Source organism: Giraffa tippelskirchi, chromosome 9 (assembly GCF_054371585.1).
Source record: "Giraffa tippelskirchi isolate mGirTip1 chromosome 9, T2T-mGirTip1v1.2.pri, whole genome shotgun sequence".
Classification (NCBI taxonomy): domain Eukaryota; kingdom Metazoa; phylum Chordata; class Mammalia; order Artiodactyla; family Giraffidae; genus Giraffa; species Giraffa tippelskirchi.
In genome coordinates, this window is record NC_137283.1 from 30,327,674 (window position 1) to 30,345,211 (window position 17,538).

Below are 17,538 nucleotides of genomic sequence, written 5' to 3' on the forward strand. Positions count from 1 at the left end.
TCATGGATCAATCTGTTTTTTAAGTGGGTTTGCTTAATAAAGATTTAAGAAAGGTACGTCTGTGGATATGAAATACAATCATACAAGCTGTAGGCAAATGTCTGATATTAAGATAACAATTTGGGGTGGGGAGGGGAGCACAGAGCTAAAGATTGAGTATCCTTATAGATTGTGAAGTGAGTGTGTATGGACAGGTCAGAAATTTGGGTTAAAGTCCGGGTACAGACTCCCTGAGGTGAAAAGCCCCAACTTTCAACTTACCTGCTTTCATTGTGGTCCAGAAGATTCTCTTGTTCAGATAGAAAATCTTCCTACTTTACGCATTTTTTAAGACATCACACAATCACATGTCTATGGAAAATATAAATGATTCAACTAACTCTGAAAAAGAAAAGGCTCGATTATTGTATATTACAATTTAAGGGGAAAAAAGAACCAAGCTTAAGAAAAAGCTGACAATCAAATTACAAACATTACGAGAAGTTTCTTGCTCATTTTCTCCAGAGGTTAAACCAGATGATTTTTTTTAAAAGGGCAGAAGTTTAAGGTCTAGCTAGGGAATAGAGACATGTTTTGTCTGACACTTCCCAATTCAAATTCAACATTTATCAAGTGATTATTAAGTACTGTATTGGAAAAAAAAAAAAAAAAAAGGCAGCCAGGAGCTGGCAACCTGGGTATACTAAGCTTTCGTTATCACAAATTTGTATTTTAAAAACCCAATACCTTTTTCGTAAATATGCAAGAGTCTCTGACAATTTCTCTCTTTGTAAAGCCACCTTTCACTGCAACATTTAAAACAGGCTCCTATATCTAAATGATTTCTTGGCATTTGGGACTTTAAAAACTCCCCAAATTCAGAGCGGGGGAAAAAAACTGGATAATTACAGTTCATCTCAGTGCAAGTCATAAAGTAATCAAAAAGTAGTATCTTAGAGTGGTATTTAAAATAAAAAAAAGTACTTACCAGCATTTTAAAATTTTTCATGCAATTTGTTACTCATTAAGTCAGAAGAAATTGTGCACTATTTTTTTGATAAGGCAAACAATATTCAAAATTGGCATTAACCAAACACAACTGGCCACCACTATGTGAAAAACCAAATGCTTTAATGAGGCTATCAAGAACAACATTTCAATTACTTCATTGGATACATTAATATTGATCCATAATATACAGTGCTATGGACCATACAGAAATTATTGCTGCATCCAACAGCAGGTGACTAGTATTAACATTACAGTACCACGCGTCCGCAAGAGACAGTCATTTGTCATTTATTTTTTCAAGAAATAGGGTTGTTTTTTTTAATATACTGTTATCAATATCAACTTTCCCCAGTGCATTTTTAAAAAATATTAATAAGTGCATTCCTTTGTGCTTTATTTTATATCTTTTAACTTCCTATGTATCTTATTTGTTCTTATTGCTTTAATATTTTAAAACAACCAGAAAGAACTCTGTCATCCTATGTATGACCAGGTTGGTTGTATGTTTTTTTGGCAAAGTCAGAAGGTTTGGTATTTCCATTGCCATACTCAGAGGCAGGTGTACAAGTTTGGCATTTTGGTTACTCCATACGGAGGCCCAACCCCAAGTCACAGTTGTGCACTCAGGGATGGGGGGGGAGTGGTGTGGACCATTCTCCTTGTCACAAACAGTGAGCCCAAACCACCACCTCTTGGCTTAGCTAGTCCCTAAAACATATGCGCACTCTATTTGGCAAAAAAGAAATAAATAAAACCACCCCCGAGGTTGCAGCATTCTCCTCAGCTTGCTCACCTGTCCCCTCCCAGAAACTGTCTGTTAAGAAGGGGATGGAGAAGCAGGCGATGGTGAGCTCAGGAGCTGCGAGTGTCAGGGCAGTGGTGCAACATGCCATGCTTTCTTTCAACAAAGCTTTCTATAAGTTGGCTTAACCCTGGCCAAATTCCCTGGGCCATGGGTGAGTCAACCTTGCTCTATTTTTAAGAACTCTCACGATCAGCTAAGGAAAACTAGCATCATACCATTGCAATCTTTGACTTTTGCACCCAGCTCCCCTCCCCCCATATAAATATGAAGAGAAAAAATAGACAATGCTATGATTGTATCAATGAACACTATGGTACAATTAGCTGTTCATGCAGATTTGCATCACTATTCTAGGAAAAGAGCTATACAATTAAGAGGGGTTGAAAGAATGGGAACTAATTTTCCCTACCCCCTTAAGTCATAAAGCTATAAAACTGATAGCATCATCAATGTTTCCAAGGATTCTCATTGCCCAATGTGCATGGGAACTATGCAGTTGATTACTTTCATGTAAGCCATCCATTCATATATCTGACAATCACTCCTTCCCCCGGAACCCTCCAATACCCATCACCAATTCACATTTGACATTTAAACTGTTTCTCTTAAAAAAAAAAAAAAAAACAAGAAAACCCTCCTGAATAAGGTTTCCTGATGAAAGTTGGCACTGTCACTAAAATATATTTCATATTAAAAATATCTGAAGGAAAACTGGAAGCTCTTCTATTGTCTACGTAGGCACCATGCTACACGTCCCTCTTGATTATAGATACCATCTTGAAACTTTCTCCTACATTACAGTTCAGTCAGTGCTAGAGACTACTGCTATATTTAAGGCACTTCATTCTGAATGGATATGCTTTATGCCACTTGCTATTCAATCGTAGGCTGCTACTGAGAAATTCCATTCAACAGCCTGCCTCTTAACACCATATGTCATCTGTATAAAACATCTAGGCCTGATAGAATATATGTAACACTACTATTATTGCATAGGACTATACAAGTAGATAATGCACTGAAACTAACTTTACAACATTGCTGTTTGTTAAAACATTGTTATCAAGTAACAGTAATTGGCCGATACAGTATTTCTCTTTAAAAAACATTCAGGTTTGCTGAAATAAATCCCAATTTAAATGACCATAACAGGCATATTAATGCTATGGTTATCATTCTCCAAGAATATTGCTAGTTTTATATCACTAAAAATAAATATGTCAGTTGTTTCTTTTTTGAAAGCCAGTTTTAACCTATTTATACTACACCTTAAATGTGTGGAAAAACAGTTCTGAGTGAGACTGTAATATACAAAATATTCACAAAGCTCTCTTTAAATGCAAGACCTTGCATAAAAGTTTTCTTTCATGTGTGTACAAAGAATGCGGAAAACCACTAGTGAGTTGTAAAAATATTGAAAACTTGCCATTTTAAGATGCATTTTCTTACAAATTAATACAAACATAATGAAAATAACAATGATAATAAAGAATCTGTACAAATCAAATGAACAGTAAAACATAATTTAAAAATAAAAAATAGTAAAGCCAATTAGAAATGTGCCCAGTTTGGTTTTCTTATCAAAAGTGAAATTGAGTGAAAAAAAAAAAATCAACTTTCAGTGCTCCTCAATATTTTGCTTTGAGAGGACATTAATGTCCATTTCAAAATAAAATATATCTCATGAAAAACTGAATCACATTCATTGATGAGGGAACCTGTAGCAGAGCACAGAGTGAAGAGCAAGATGAGGCTCCATGGTTCAGAGCCTTGGTCTGTATCTCCTTTCAATTCAGTTGCACCTAAGGTATCGGTTATGTTTTCTAACCAGACAATCCACATGAAAATGGCTGATTTTTTTTTTTTTCTTTTACAGAATACAGTATTTCTTTAAAGAATTTGCAGTATAAAGACTAAATGATGCTAAAAGGGTACTGTATCTTTAAGGCAGTACCAGTGAATCAATACATTTACAAAATGGAAACAGGTTAGTACAGATTCCTTTTTTCTTCTTTTTTTCCCCCACCCCTCTCCTCTCTGTCTCTCTCTCTCCCTTTCTCTCTCTCTCTTTTTTGGTTGCTTTACATTCTTTCAATTAAACTTTACATTTCATTTCCAAGAAAGTTGCAGGCATACAGATAGCAAACCAAGTTTCCCCTGAATAAAAACGGACAGAAATTTTTCTGATGCAAAAATCCTCTTGCTAAAGTCTGGGTGTATTCAGTTCACAGATACTGTACACTACCGTACAATACTTTGGAGGCATTTGTAGTTGTAAAATAGAATATACAAGTCTGTTTCACAAAATTCTAAAAATAAAATATATCCTGGGCTATTGATAAAGCATGAAAAAAAATTTTTTTCTCATATTAAAAGAAAATGATCAAGAAAACCCCTTTCAGGTAAATTATTAAATCTGCTGATCAAGAAAGGAAGCAGTTTGTGAGAAAGCAGAGCAGGGGGAATTTGCTAGCAAGCGTGCTCGGCTTCCTCCATGCTCATACTGCTCCTTCGGCTGCTGGTTTTGGAGGCTCCGGGGGACACCGAGGAAAGAAGTGGATCAGTTATGCCAACAGGAGAAAGGGTATCGTCCATGAGGATGTCTTCCAGTTTGGACCCCATTTTCGTGGGGACGCTGTAGGCTTGGCTGCTCTCGGTCCCAGCTCCGAGGCTGTTGTTGAAGGTGATGGTGCCATCTGTGAGATCCAGGGTTGTTGTACACGTGAGGTCTGCGTGATGCTGGAGGAGGTCTTGGTTGCAGTTCTCAAGAGCGGGTTCCTGCTTGATGATCCGACTCACCAGATCTGGAGAGCAGAGACCCGTGGATGGGATAAGGGAAAGTCCGTGAGCTCTAGCCTGCATTTCAAGTTCCTAAAAGGAAAACAGAAATCAGACACTTAACAAGGTGGTGCACAGGGGATTTTAGGACGGTGAATATTGAATATGGCATTATAATGATGGTTATCTGTCACTATGCATTTGTCCAAACTCAAAGGATGTGCATCGTTAACAGTCAACCCTTAGGTCAAGTAGTGATAATGCTGTGTCAGTGTAGATTCATCCACTGTTAGAATGTCTCACTCTGGTGGGGGGTATTAATATCAGGGGAAGCTATATACATGCAGAAGTAGGAGATACATGGATCATAGTCCATGAAGTCAAAAAAGAGTCGGACATGACTTAGCGACTAAAAAACAACCCTTGAGTCATACACTGAAATCCTAACCTCCAGTAACTCAGAATGTGACAGTACATGGAAAGACTGTCTTTAAAGAGGTGATTAAGTTAAAATGAGATCCTTAGGGTGGGTCCTCATCTAATATACATGAGGGGCTGCAAGGACACAGAGATAAGAAAAGCCTTTCAAACAAGCTCCTTCCTGTCTCCCTTTCTGAGTATCCTTAAGTGAAAGTCGCTCAGTCGTGTCCGACTCTTTGTGACCCCATGGACTGTATAGTCCAGGCCAGAATACTGGAGTGAGTAGCCTTTCCTTTCTCCAGGGGATCTTCCCAACCCAGGAATCGAATCCAGGACTCCCACATGGCAGGCAGATTCTTTACCAGCTGAGCCACAAGGGAAGCCCAAGATACAACAGTATCCTTAGATCCCCCGTAAAATGAACCATACAGACAACAACTGACCCCAAAGAGCATTTTGCTCCTATGTGCCAATGCTATCTTCCTATGTTTTATGATACAGTAAAAATAATAGAATATATATCTGAAGCAAGTCACCTTGCATCAGGAGAGAAGGCAAAGAACACAACAGGTCAAACCTCTCCACCTTTGCCCACAAGCCTAGAAACACATGTCACGTTCAGCCTGTATGAAAGGCTGTCTGACCTGCAAGGGCATCCTCTAGATTCAGTACAGGTGAGAGACAGGAGTCTGAGATGTCACAACAGTATCTGCATGTTCCTTCACGTGATTTCCAGACACACGAGTGTCCCTGGGCATCATTTTAAAACCATGGGCTGTTTAATAATAAAATTCCAGTCCCAGTGATATTAAGGTTTCATGGTCTTTCTTCTGTGAACATTTTTGCATGCATCACTTAGGGTGAAAATGAAAGGAATCCCTTAGGCTCAAGCTGAACACACGAACTACTGTAAATCTACACCCACATGATAAAAGCAGTGCCCCCGTACTTGTAGTATGTCTTAAAAAAAAAAAGTTGAATGAATAGAGGCACAAATTTTATACTAATCTTTTGTTGTTTAATTAAAAATGTTTTCCAGCCACTTAAACTTTTACTTAGATTGTCAAATAGTGTGATAAGTCTCATCTAGAAAATTCAGGTTCACTGCATGACAGAGCTTTCCTAATTAATAATGTATTCCATGATACACAAAAGTTCTAAAGGCTGCTTCACTGACACTGGAAGAAATCCAAGACATAGTCACCATGCAATTTCCAATTCATATTTTTCACAGTATTTGTATTTCACATGAATGGATATATTTGGAACATAAGCAACTAAATAACCATAATAAAGCATCTGGGCACAACATTTCACCAACCAATAAACATGTAACTTTGTTTTATATGTGTTTCTGTTTAAAGACACCTTGTTTACAATATATCATTTATTTGTTAAACCTAGCCTCTCTTTCAGAACAGTTATTATATGTTAATATTTGTATTGAGATGCAGAAGGTGACTGCAGCCATGAAATTAAAAGACAAAAAGTAAGAAAAGTAATGACCGTGGAAGAAAAGTAATGACCAACCTAGACAGCATATTAAAAAGCAGAGACATTACTTTGCCAACAACGGTCCGTCTAGTCAAAGCTATGGTTTTTCCAGTAGTCATGTATGGATGTGAGAGTTGGACGGTGAAGAAAGCTGAGCACCGAAGAATTGATGCTTCTGAACTGTGGTGTTGGAGAAGACTCTTGAGAGTCCCTTGGACTGCAAGGAGATCCAACCAGTCAATCTCAAAGAAAATCAGTCCTGAATATTCACTGGAAGGACTGATGCTGAAGCTGAAACTCCAATACTCTGGCTACCTGATGCAAAGAACTGACTCATTGGAAAAGACTGATGCTGGGAAAGATTGAAGGCGGCAGGAGAAGGGGACGACAGAGGATGAGATGGTTGGATGGCATCACCGACTCAATGGACATGAATTTGAGTAAACTCCAGGGATTGGTGATGGACAGGAAGGCCTGGCGTGCTGCAGTTCATGGGATCACAAAGAGTTGGACACAACTGAGCAACTGAACTGAACTGAATACTTGTATAAAGAAATAACACATCAGTATGAGTTGCTTTTAAAAATGGGTATACATACAAAATGTAAGAGACTAAAGACCTGTGGCTAATCACTGAAGAGCTGGAACATAAAGCAAGCAGCAAAAGCCAAAAAAGGAAAGAGGGTAAGGGGGGTTTCCAAATGACACATAACCTCTGTTTCACTACCAAGATTCTAAAATGCTCTCCCAAGAAGAAAACCATCTTCTGCCTTTCTGATCCAGGACTGAAGATCACTGCAGTGAAATGAGAGATGTGACATCTAGAAATGTTGACAGTGTTGTGGGGCATTAACGAGACCAGAGATCATAAGTAATCGGCTCTGTTAAGTAAATTTAATGTTGGGGTATAAACACTACTAGATAGCCTTTAAAGTGTCATACTCTGCATTGCTATTCCACAATTATTTGCACTGGAAACATGAAAAAAAAAAAAAGAAAGAAACCATTGGTATATGGCAAAACTGGGTACAAGTAGGTCCATCTACTCAAGAAGAAGATAAAATGTCATTAAACCTTACTGGTTGGTTGTGTTCAAAGTGAGCAAGTAAAGTAAAATGACTCTTGCCAACTCCTTTAATCATAAGCAAAAAGTCAATTTTTCTTTCTCCAAGACAGTTTGAAAGGAAGTTGCATCTTTATATTTAGCATGAAAAGCCAAGCGACAAAGAACCACCAGGAGCTGATATGAAAGGGGTCCCTCATCTCATGCTTATATTGGTATGTATGCTCCCTCGATGGAATGACATAAGAAGTCCATGTATTATTAAAATCACTTTTCTGCCTTTAATAGTAAGTTAAAGATACATATGGAAAACTTCATTATCTGGAACAATTTCTAAAATTTATATCCTGATGTTAAAATTTTCAAGGTGTCCCCAGGTTCCCTATAAACATGAGCTTTGACCATGGACTGCACCTCCTTCAATACTAAGACACCTTTGAACTTAACAACTATTGTGAGTTGTCATGATTTGCAGTAGTTATAGCTATGGACTAAAATCTGTGCCTCCCCTGCCAAATGGTGAAACAATTCCCAATAGGATGGTATTTGGAGATAGGGTTCTGGGAAGTGATTAGGTCACAAGCAGGGGACCTTCATGAATGGGATGAGGCCCTTATAAAAGAGACCCCAGAGAGATCCCGCAACCCTTTTGTAGTGCGAAGTTATATCAAGAAGGCAGCTATCTATGAACTAAGAAGCAGGACCTCAATACCACAATGAAATGGCCACCATCAGATTTCCCAGCCTCTAGAACTGTGAAAAATAAATGTTTGATGTGTAAACCTCTCAGTCTATGGTGCTTTTTATCACATGAGCATGATTGGTCAAAGACAGTTATGTGCTACAGAGTTGCTATGAACACTGAATTAGTGAATGCTGAACCATGCTCCTGGGAAAACAGAGGATTACTTTCCTGCAAGCATCTGAACATGAGCTCCCCCAGTGATTCAGTGGTAAAGAATCCGCCTGCCAAGGTTTGATTCCTGGATCTGGAAGATCTGCTGGCGTAGGAAATGGCAACCTACTCCAGTTATTGTTGCCTGGAAAATCCCATGGACAGAAGAGCCTGGCAGGCTACAGTCCATAGGGTTGCAAAAAGAGTCAGACATGACTCAGCGACTAAACAACTACGATAAAGCATCCGGGCACAACATTTCACCAACTAATCAACATGTAACTTTGTTTTATGTGTTTCTGTTTAAAGACAACTTGTTTACAACACATCACTGACTCATTAATATTAAACTCAAGGCCAACAGGACCACAACTCATGCCTGAATGAAACATATCTCCATAAAGCACATCACAGCCTTGCTGTGCTCAGAAAGCTGAGAAAGCACTTCCGGGCCATGCTCACAGGCCACTTTAAATAGCGAATCACCCCAAAACCCCACAAAATGTGAATAACATGACACTGAAAACACAGCAAAAAGGACACGTGTTGATAGTATGACCTTAAAGAGGAAGATAGAGCATTGTTCAACCTTAACTAGGAGTGAACACACCAGCTAAGTCACATGTGCCACTCTGCACATCTGTGAATGAGCATGCAAGTGCCACAAGAGTCGATTTGGGGGTTTCAAATAACTTTTTGCATGGAAGCAAAAACACAAAATAGAATCCACAAATAATGAGTACAGACTGTATGAGGATCACGTAAGTCAAGCCCTTTATGGCTCATTATACCCCATCTTCTCCATCTTTAAGTCACCTTCACCCTGCCCACGCCTGGTACCTGTATTCTGAGTAACAAGTGCCGGTTGGCGTGCTCCAGCTTCTTCTGTCTGTTTTCAAGCTCTTTCGCACGTTGCTGTTCCCGTTGCAGCTTTCGGATATAGTCCACGGATGCTTTTAAAATGGTTCCCTTGTTCCAGCGCATGTCTCTGGAATGAAAATGGAAGGAAACAGAGAATTTTAGTGTCGGATGCTCCATGAAAATTCAATACTTAGTTTCTCAAGATGAAATAACAATGAGAAGCTGAGAATCACTGGCATTGACTAAGTGCTAGTCACGTGCTAGACACAGTCTACTCACATCTTCTACTTTATCTTACTTCAACCAGACAGGCGCCTGGCGAAGGAGGACCACTGTGCATGCGCTGAATCAGAGGCGACTCAGATAGCCTTCCATCCCAGAGCTACATGAAGGCAGAGTCAGGACTTAAATTTAGGTCTGTTGATGACAAAGTCAATATTCTTAAACACTATATTCAATAATTATAGCTTTCGAGGATTATAAAATTAAAACAGAGTAATACACAGTTAAAAAAATTCTGTGAGATCCCACTACTTAATTGTATGCATCATAAAAGTGGCATCCTTGGGTTTTATCATGAATATTCATAGGCCAGTTATAAATTCTCTCAGTCTCCATGTCCTCATCAGTAAAATGGTGATGCTATGCTTCTGTGAGCAGCCCCATAGGTATGTTGCTAGAATCAAAGTAGACACTTTATATGAGTATGCTGAGAAAAGTCTAGAATACAATTCCAACAATGGAGCAGGTGCTGCGCTAGGATTCAACATCGTAATTACCCCAGCTACCTTTTAATAGCATTTACTGCCTGACAGGTACTTTTTAAAGTGGTTTTCTGCTCATTCAATCATAACAACCTTAATTGGTAGACACTAATATTATCCCCATCTTATAGACTGGAAACAAAGGCACAGACAGGTTAAGTAATTTGCTCTAAGTATACAGCTAGGAAATGGTCAAGCCAGGAAGCCTGGAGAATCTGGCGCCAGACTCCATGCCCTAAACCACTTTCCTCTCAAGAGACTAAGTCCTCAAAACAACGAGACTAGAAAGAAATAGTCTGCCCCCCCTCCTTTTTTTTAACAGATAAGAAAAATGAAATACTTGGGGAGAATTTCCCCCCCAACTCACACATCTAACAGGCCTCCTAATTCAAACTCAGGCAGCCTGAGCTTGGTGCCTTTCGGTTTTTAAACACTATAGTTCTAATGCATTCCTATATGAGAACATTAAAAATGCCATTAAGGTGTAGGTAAGATGGTGGTTTAGTAGTTAAGTCATGTCTGACTTTTGCAACCCTTTGGACTGTAGCTTGCCAGGCTCCTCTGTCCATGGAATTTTCTAGGCAAGAATACTGGAGTAGGTTGCCATTTCCTTCTCCAGGGGATCTTCCTGACCCAAGATGGAACCCGTCTCCTGCATTGTAGGCGGATTCTTACTAACTGAGCTACCAGGGAAGATGCAGGTAAAAGTGACTTGAAAAACTTAGAGCACCCCAGAAAAATCATTAAGAATAAAATTATAACTACATAGTAATGTTTCTATAATGCTTTAAATTAACCTGAGCTCTTTTATAGAAAATATTCATGATAATAATGATAATGGTAAAATCAAAAACAATTTTATGTATGGAAAACCTCCTACACCATAATATATAGCTGCTAAAAGCAGATTGGAAGTATCAGCTGGGACATGTGAATGGTGGTGGTTTAGTTGCTAAGTCGTGTCCGACTCTTGCAATCCCATGGACTGTATAGCCTGCCAGGCTCTTTGTCCATGCGATCTCCAGATGAGAGTACTGGAGTGGTTTGCCATTTCCTTCTCCAGAGGATCTTCCCGACCCAGCAATCGAACCCAGGTATCCTGCATTGCAGGCAGATTCTTTACCGACTGAGCTATGAGGGACACCCCATAATCTATAGCTGTTAAAAGATCGGAAGTATCAGCTGGGATGTGTGAGTGGAGGAACATTAAAACAAGCCACCAAGTAATTGATCCTCACATAGGTTAGATGGAGAACAAAACAGAAGCTCTCCCACGAGATGCTGAGTTACAACCCCTGGAGAACTCCCTGGGGTTGATCCCTGGGGTCTGGGCACCAAAATATGGCAACTCAGGGAGGTGTCCTGAGATGCTAACAGTGAGCACAAAGCCAACCTGTTCAGGGCTAAAAAGAAAACAACAGACCTGCCTCAGCAGCCAGAGAGAAATAAAATTATAATGAAAGATGCCTTCACTAGGCCAATAAAGTGAGAAACCCATAATTAAACATGAAAGCAGATACTCTGGTTTTAAGAGGTGATGATTCTAATCACTTAGGCTTCCCTGGTGGCTCAGATGGTAAAGAATCTGCCTGCAATGCAGGAGACCTGGGTTCGATCCCTGGGTTGGGAAGATCCCCTGGAAGAGGGCATGGCAACCTAATTCAGTATTCTTGCCTGGAGAATCCCTATAGACAGAGGAGCCTGGCAGGCTACAGTCCATGGTGTCGCAAAGAGTCGGAAAACTGAGCGACTAAGCACAGCATTAAAATCACTTACTTTGGGTTTCACTTCCTTGTGAGACCCAATTAATTAATTATGCTTTGGGGTTTTCATTTTTTTTGCAATGAGAGCAATCCTTTTTTTTTTTTTCACACAGAAGTGTAAACAGATCCCCAATACATAAGCCACTAAAGGCAGACCTAGTCTAGGGTAGGACAGGGTGTGGGGCTGAGACTGATCAGCTTGATTATGTCTCTATAGCAGCCCCAAGGTCTGTGCCAGAAACCTGGCATAGGACAGAACAGATGTGGTCTGCTGTATCTTAAAACAATGCCTACAATTAAAGATCATTATCAGTTCAGATTATAAACACATAAGTATTCTAATACAATAAAGAAGATATGCAAATAGAGGCTTTCACTGCAGCCCCATAATTTCATAATATGTTGCTAAAGAGATCCATGTGCTGCAGTTTAAAAGAATATGCTAAAAAGTGAAAGCTGATAAAGAACAGGAAAATGGGAATTCAATTTCAACTATCATGCAAGACTGACTATAGGAAATGAAGGTCACAGCCCCTTCGTAGGATGCATTTGTGCTGCAGAACTGAGAATTTGAATGTTTTGAGTTTCAAAATGGCTTTCCTTGAAACCTGGGTAAGCGAAATGTTGATGATGGAGACTTTGCTTGAACATTCATCAAAACCACCTTAGAATGGGCAATGGTTTTATTTTGTCACAAATTCTCTGACAATAATGTGAATAGCAAATTTAATAAGCCTTGCATGAATAATGCTTGATTTCATCTTTACATTTTATTAGGTAGCTAAAAGGTCATATTCAGAGGCTAATTTCATAGAATGCCTGTGGGAGCCATTAAAATGTATACATCTTCGAGCCCTTTACTTCAAATGGGCCAATTTCTAATGGATAAAAATTGTGTATTTGTTGTCCTATTTGCTGACATTGCTGGTAGGAAAATTATCTTTATAACCATTATCTCTGAAAGAGCGCATTAGAGATTGGAAGCTGAAATCCAAATTAGCTGACCAGTGCTTATAAGAGGATTAAAAATTTCTTTTTTTCCCCTTAATTGGTAAAACAAACAAAGGGCATATAATTTGGGGGGAAAAAACTGACCTTTTATCTACTGAAGATTGTTAAACTTGAAATCTCCAATATCAGCTCTCAGTGCCTATATTGTATGAGTTTAAAGGCAAATAAACAGCCAACAAATCCTGCTTTATCACCTACTGAAATCTATGTCCAGCATGAAGTGATAAAATAATTTTTTTGGTAGTTCAGTGTTTGTCAAAGATTCTCAGATTTCAGGAAGCCACCTTCCCACCTCCAAAGCTGAACAGCTCACGTCCAATAATCTTTTTCAACAATTCAGTTCACTTCTCTTGAGATTTTGATGAACCAACCAGAAGAAAGGAGCAAGTGGTATGCATAAATGAAACCAAAGGAAGAAGGGATACTTCTTTAGTTTTATCTGCACGCTTTTTGCAACATATGAAAAAACATTAAGGTACGAAAAAATATATGATGCAATTGTACTCACGGATCATTTGACTTGGGAATCAAAGTACCTAGTTCCTTAATGCGGTCATTTATGTTAAATCTTCTTCTTCGTTCAACTTCAAGAAAAGAGCACAGGAAAGGGCTATTAGTAACGGTGCCATATACGCATTTAGCACATCTCATTAAAGGCATGTGTGTATTATCTCTGCTTGGTTGGGACAATGGAAACCTGAATCTATATTTCCCAGTTACTTTCCTCTTTTTGGTACTGAGGTTAAAGCCCTTTAAAAGATGAGCCACCTTGGTACAGAACTGTATCATTTATGAAGCCCTGAGATTATAATTTCTCCTTTGACCCTAGTAACTTCTGCAATTGGAACTACCATCCTCAGTTACAAGTGACAAAACTACCTAGGTGATATTAGAGAGCTGACGAGGACACAATAAGTGGAGAACAGCCTGACACAATAAGCGGAGAATAGCCAGTACTCGACCCTGATCCTCCAGACCAGGGGCAGCAAGTTTTCTGCAAAGGGCCAGATAGTGAGCTCTCTGTAGGCCAAACAGCAAAAATAAGCATATAATTAAGTACCTACACAGCAAAAGAGAAAACAGATTTCCATAAATTTTGTGTTGACAAAATTCAAAATGTACTAATATTTACTGAATACAATTTTCGACGATGCAAGTGTACTAACAAGAATCACTGGGTATTGAAATTTGGATTTTATATAATTTTCATATATCATAAAATATTATTCTTTGGACATTTGAAACCATTTAAAAATGTAAAAAAACATTCTCAGCCTACAGGCCATACAAAACCCTTCCTCCAGCCCAGGAATACCCAACAGAAACATAATGCAAGTTTCACATGTAGTTTTTAGTTTTCTAGCAGTCTCATTAAATGAGTAAAAAGAAAGAAGTGAAATCTACTTTAATATTTTTATTAAACTCAATATATCGAAAACATTATAATATCAACATATAGACTATATAAAAATTTATAAATTAAATATTTAACATGCTTTTATTTGTACTAACTTTTCAAAATCTAGTGTGCATTTTATACTTGCAGCAAATCACAATTTGAATTAGGCACATTTCAAATACTCAACAGGCAGACATGTCCACTGGCTACAATAATGAATAAAATAATCCTAGAAGTCAAGCATCTTCAACTATACTATGTATCCTAACAGCATTCTTCTTTTATAAATCCAGGTGTATGCTCAACTGAATAATCATCTTCTTGGAGGAAGGTGGGTGAAATAGTAGGCATATGACTTAATAAATGTTTCAAATTTACCTAGTCTGAAAATAAATTCCAAATTTAAAGTCTAATAAATTGGATTAAAGGTATTAATATTTTACTTTGCATATACAAAATCAAATATATATTTATATTTGACTCACTAACATTCTGCATGCTTAATAAATAGTATTATTCAGTACTTTCTCAATATATATTACAATTTTCTTAGCTGAGTGATTATTTCTATGATTAAATCAGTTATGCATAACACAAGTCTTATCATCAGACTTTTATAAAATAGAAATAGTAAGGGATAATCACTGGTTCTGAAGAAGAAATTTTTGGACCTCTGATCTAACTAACTTCTTCTTCCAAAACTCTGAAGTATAAAATGTTTTCTTTTTCCAAGCATATAATATTCATAAAAAATCGAACATTACTGAAATACATAAAATGAAATAAAAGTCTCTAATGAGCCACCCCACTGTAAAATTTGTTACATATCCTTGGTGATTATTTTTATGTTCTAAGAATAAGCATACATGTGGCCTAGGGATGCACCCAGGAAACAGATCTTGGGGCTCTTCTTGATCTACATTCACTTCCTGGTAACCTCATTTAGTATTATGGTTTTGAATACCACATATACAATGATGACTATCGTATTTGCAGCCCAAACATCTCCCTGGAACTCTAGACTCATAAGTCTACTACTAGAGACTTATGAAGGTCATATGGAAGTCCTCCATATAAAGGTCCAATGGGCAGCCTTGACACTCCAAACTTCAGCCCCTGATCTTCCTTTTTTCAATAAGCTTCACCCACAGGCTTTCTTACCTCACTGTATCTCCATCTTTCCAGTTGCTTAGGGTAGAAACTTAGAATCAATTCTGTAGCTCTATTTCTTTCACAGCTATATTCAATCCATCATCAAAATCTACTGGCACTCTCTTTGAAATATTTCCAGGAGTTGTCCACTTCAAATCTCTGCTGCTGCCTGATAGAAACCATCAGCATCTCTTGCCTAGATTACTGCAGTCCTCCCAAGTGGGACCTCTGCTGCACCCACGCTCTTCATTCCCTACCCCCATTAGTCTATCTACAATGCATAAGCTGTGAAAACATGAGTTAGAGCTTGTAATTGCTTGCTGAAAACCCTTCAATTGCTTGCCCTTGAGGTGTCCTACAGGCTCTGGGAGTTCCCATCCCTCTGATCCCATTTCTCTTCCTCTCCTCCTCTGATCACATTTTATTGCGACTCATCTGTGTTCCTCCTATCCTCAGCTTCATGAGCTTCTTGCTCTTCCTCAACCAAATCAGGCACACTCCCCACTTTAGGACCTCATATTGCTGTTCCCCCTGCCTGGAATACTCTTACCCCAGATACCTGAATGGCTCTGCCCTCATCCTCCTCCAGTAGTGACTCAAATTTACCTATGAGTCCTCCCTGACTGCCTATTTAGAAGGGACCCACCTCCTCCCTTGCCCATCCAACACTCTACTCCCCTATCTGCACTCTGCCTCCTCACAGGACTTTCTGACATCTAACATCCACATATTTCATTCATTCATTCATTCATTCATTCATTTAATCATAGAGCTGTCTACCATCTAACATTTGCATGTTTCTATTTATTTATATATGCTTAGTTACTGATGCCTTCCAAGTACCCATATGAGCCTAGCACACTCTAGGCCTCCAACACCTATGAACCGAATCAAGTATGACACCACTAAAGCAGAATTACATGAAAACCCATTCTGCATCTATCTCTTCTCACTTAACAGTGTATTGTTGACACCTATTATCATCAACATTTGTATGTACTACATTTTATTTTTAATTAGTGCCTCCCCCCTCCAACTATGTTTTTACCATAAAAGTGATATCAGCTGGGAAAAAAATGGCAAAACATGCAAAAGTGTGTAAAGAAAAAAGTAAGAAACAACTCTTCACACCATCAGCTTGGAAAAAAATGGCAAAACATGCAAAAGTGTGTAAAGAAAAATGTAAGAAACAACTCTTCACACCATCCAACACTATATGCCTGAAGAAATTGCCAGTGATAAGGCTGACTTCTAGATCTTCTACACACACGCACACACACAAACACACACACACAGTGTATTCCTTTTACACAGTGGGATCCTGTACATATTATTGTGCTGTTTGCTCTCCTCATTCAGTCATCTGCAGACAGATGAAACAGATCAACACCATTCTTCTTAAGAGCCACTGAGTGCCCTTTATAAAGATGTACCACAATTTATTTTTTACAAATCCGCTACTGATAAATATTTAGACTACTTCCAATGTCCCCCTTCTTTTTCAAAGGTATAACGGCTACTTCTGCTAGTGGTCGCATGTACTTTTTATTCCCTCACAGTACTTAGCCTCTGCTGAAAACACCATCTGCATGAATCTGTTTGCTCATCCATTCTGTCTGCTCCTGACTCACATGTAAGCTTCTCAGGGTAGGAGACATATCTGTCTGTCTGGTTCACCTCTGCAGAAAAGTGCCTTATACATAATGGGGCTCAAAAAGTAGCTACGCATGAGTAAATGAATGTAATGTTTAGCCCATTTTGGCAGGAACTCTTACAAGATAAATTCCTAGAAGAGGAAAAGCCAATGGGCAAGTAAACCTTGAGTATTAATTTCTAATGGTTCAATGAAATCTTAAGATTGCTTTATTGCCCTCAGAGCTGGAGCTGATAATGTTTGCACTTTACAGACAACCCTGAACTCTCAAGTTCAGGTGACAAAGTAAAGGCGGATACTGTTTTCGCCAACATCCAACTTAGTTTTTCACATTTCAGTTTAGGAGAAGCTTTAGAGACTGCCTCTTATCTCATTTCTAATGTATTTTACAATACAAAATATCTTAGAGTAAAGTTAGTTGGAAACCAGAGGAGACTTTAGAAATACTAGTCGAAATCTCTTGGTTAATAGGTGAGGAAAGTTTCTTCT

The 17,538-nt window shown here is 38.5% G+C and overlaps 1 protein-coding gene across 17 annotated transcripts in view; it reads right to left on the reverse strand.

Annotated features, from left to right (window-relative positions):
• Nucleotides 1-1,089: 1,089 nt before the first annotated feature.
• Nucleotides 1,090-17,538, reverse strand: part of MITF (melanocyte inducing transcription factor) — a 222,101-nt gene continuing 205,652 nt past the window's right edge. For all 17 annotated transcript variants that reach the window (XM_081528416.1, XM_081528412.1, XM_081528408.1 and 14 more), the window contains 3 exons: nt 13,353-13,428; nt 9,286-9,433; nt 1,090-4,666 (listed from right to left, as the gene is read on the reverse strand). In XM_081528416.1, coding sequence (XP_081384542.1) covers nt 4,265-4,666; nt 9,286-9,433; nt 13,353-13,428 — 626 coding nt within the window. In that variant the 3' untranslated portion in view covers nt 1,090-4,264. The remainder of the gene's footprint in view (nt 4,667-9,285; nt 9,434-13,352; nt 13,429-17,538) is intronic.